The sequence below is a fragment of the Laccaria bicolor genome, genomic scaffold (genome assembly GCF_000143565.1).
Source record: "Laccaria bicolor S238N-H82 LACBIscaffold_12 genomic scaffold, whole genome shotgun sequence".
NCBI lineage: Eukaryota > Fungi > Basidiomycota > Agaricomycetes > Agaricales > Hydnangiaceae > Laccaria > Laccaria bicolor.
The window spans coordinates 1,179,005-1,181,425 of record NW_001889883.1 but is presented as its reverse complement, the minus strand read 5'-3'; the positions used below and the strand labels follow the sequence as shown (position 1 = coordinate 1,181,425).

The 2,421-nt window shown below is 45.0% G+C and overlaps 1 protein-coding gene across 1 annotated transcript; it reads left to right on the top strand.

Annotated features, from left to right (window-relative positions):
• Positions 1–43: 43 nt before the first annotated feature.
• LACBIDRAFT_297920 (uncharacterized protein) lies at positions 44–268 on the top strand (the record flags this gene model as incomplete). The annotated part of the gene is made up of 1 exon (XM_001881377.1): positions 44–268. The coding sequence occupies one exon, from the start codon at positions 44–46 to the stop codon at positions 266–268; it is 225 nt and encodes a 74-aa protein (XP_001881412.1).
• Between the last annotated feature and the right edge of the window lie 2,153 nt (positions 269–2,421).

Sequence of the window (2,421 nt, the reverse complement as noted above, 5' to 3'; positions counted from 1 at the left end):
CCAACTTACCGCTCTCCCCTCCCCCCCCCTGCCCAATGTCTTCATGATTGGGTATGTGCTTGGCCAGCACAAACTTACTCATGATGACATTGGCATCGACACATTGCATACTATGGCAGAATCTTTACACCAAAACCGCAACAAATTCGTCAACTCCAGAAGCCCATCTGTGGCACAATGCAGTCAGAAGACCCTGGCCGCCCGACGACGCATGCCAAGTATACGGTGGGTGGTAAGTATTGGAGAATGTGACATGACCTTTGGATGACGACGAAGGAAGGTGACGTCGGGGGAGTGCCGGGCGTGGGGGTATTTGGAGCTGGTGACGTGGGGCCTCCATGTCGATGTGAAGGAAGTTGTCCATGGGCGATAGGATGGGTAACGCAATTTCAAGGTACGTGGATTCACTCCATTTCCGTAGTTTTCTGACAACGCAAGTTCAGACCATCGACTGATACTCGCAAAATACTGGTATTCAGTTGCAATTGCTCTGAACGTCACGAGGTGACCCTCCCGCTCCACTTCTTTATGAACGTGTTCTCAAGATCCCCTACTCCAGTGGTTGTATCGGTCGCTTTCAATGTGCGTTGTTGATTTACTCTGATACAATCCTTTACTTAACTACGTTATCCAAGAAACGTTTTGATTCTACGAGAGATGAGGGAGATGACACCGTCTTTGGCAGCACAAATGTGGGCGCACTGCGCAGGCAGCTAAAGATCATGAGAAGTGTAGGCTATTTAGTACCGTGCAGGCTGCAACCATATTTAGATGAATCTTCCTGTATGCATATCCCAATTGAGATTGTGGCGACATTCTATCTTCATTCAAATCCACTTTTAATTGGCTTGCAAGTTGCAACCTGATAAAATAAATACATTTCTGATGCCTATTGGCAATGCGTGCAATTATTGTGAAACATTACAATGCCGCTACTGTACTATGACAATGTATCTTGTAAAATATCCCTCAGCAATGTAAGCGGTGGTAACTGATTGCACTCATTGTAAGGTCGTTGTGAGCCCTTTTGATCCTTGTCGTCTGGTAGCAACTGAATCCAAGGTGATCAAAATAGTCACGGGTTTTTGCTGATGCACGCCCTCCGAACCGCGTCAGAAAATGCTTATGTAAAGTGCGGACTTTGAAATCGCGTCGCGTCAATTGCCGTTTGCTCTCGACATGATAACTCATGCATCTCTACTCTAATACACGATCACAGTTCAACCAAATTCTGCACAAGGACTTAATCTAGTGGAGCAACGCGAAAAACGGCAGTCCGCAAGAGCTACTAACGATGACGACGCTGGCCCAATCTTATCCGACCCGCGACATGGCATCAGGAAAATCACATCACGTGTGGCACGTGTGGCACCACGCTTCTCATTCAAACCACGCTCAGCCACACTCTCACAAACAAGGATGGGGACATTATACTTGTGGTGGCGACTGACCCACCACAATCGTTCGTGGCACCACAATCCTGCCACAATCTCATCACAATTTTATTATGGGGCCACAAACCTAGCTTCTGAACTATTTATTGCACCACACTGCCCAATCAATGCCACAGGAAAAATTATTTTTTTGTATTACTATACAACGTACAGAAACACCATGTAAATACTGAGTACTGATGTAGAAAGCAATTCAACGGCCTTCGACCATCCACCCACCCGTGTTCCCAACAACCAACTTTTCCCGAGATGTCTGATGTTGTCGACGTCCAAGCTGCTGGTGCCCAATCACGGTAAGCGATCACGAAACGGCTCAATCCATTGTCAACAACTTACCAGATTATCTCGTCACGTCCAAGTCACGTCAGCCATCGTACCATGTGCACCGACGCTGACGTCTTCGCGTACATTCCAAGTCGATTGGATAGCAAATCCAAAACATCATAAGTGTGGGTTGGGACAGATGTGGAACGGCAGATACTTACCATCGTGTTTTAAATACACAACAGTGAATGACATTCGTTGTTCGGCTACCACGTCGCTGACAGCGACATGACACCTGGGTTCTGTGTTAGGACTGGTGGCTACCACTTTTATGATAAAACTAAGGCAATTGCCTGTAGAGCTGTGTGTATAAGTCCACAAGTTTTATGAAAGGCATTTCATAGATGTGTCCTGTGTTTTCTTTCTCATAAAACCTATGTTCTTTTCATAAGATATAGGCAAGGCCACAGAGTGCTTTTCATAATTAACCCTGTGCACTTTCAATAGGTATTTCATTCACTGGGTTAGGTGTATTCATTGCCTTTTTCATAATTAATGGTGTGCACTTTCATTGAATATTTCATTAGGAATTTTGGGCGCTTTCATTGCTTTTTTCATAATTAATCCTGTGTGATTTCAATAAATATTTCATTCACTATGTTAGGTGTATTCAATGCCTCTATCATATCTAATGGTGTGCGCT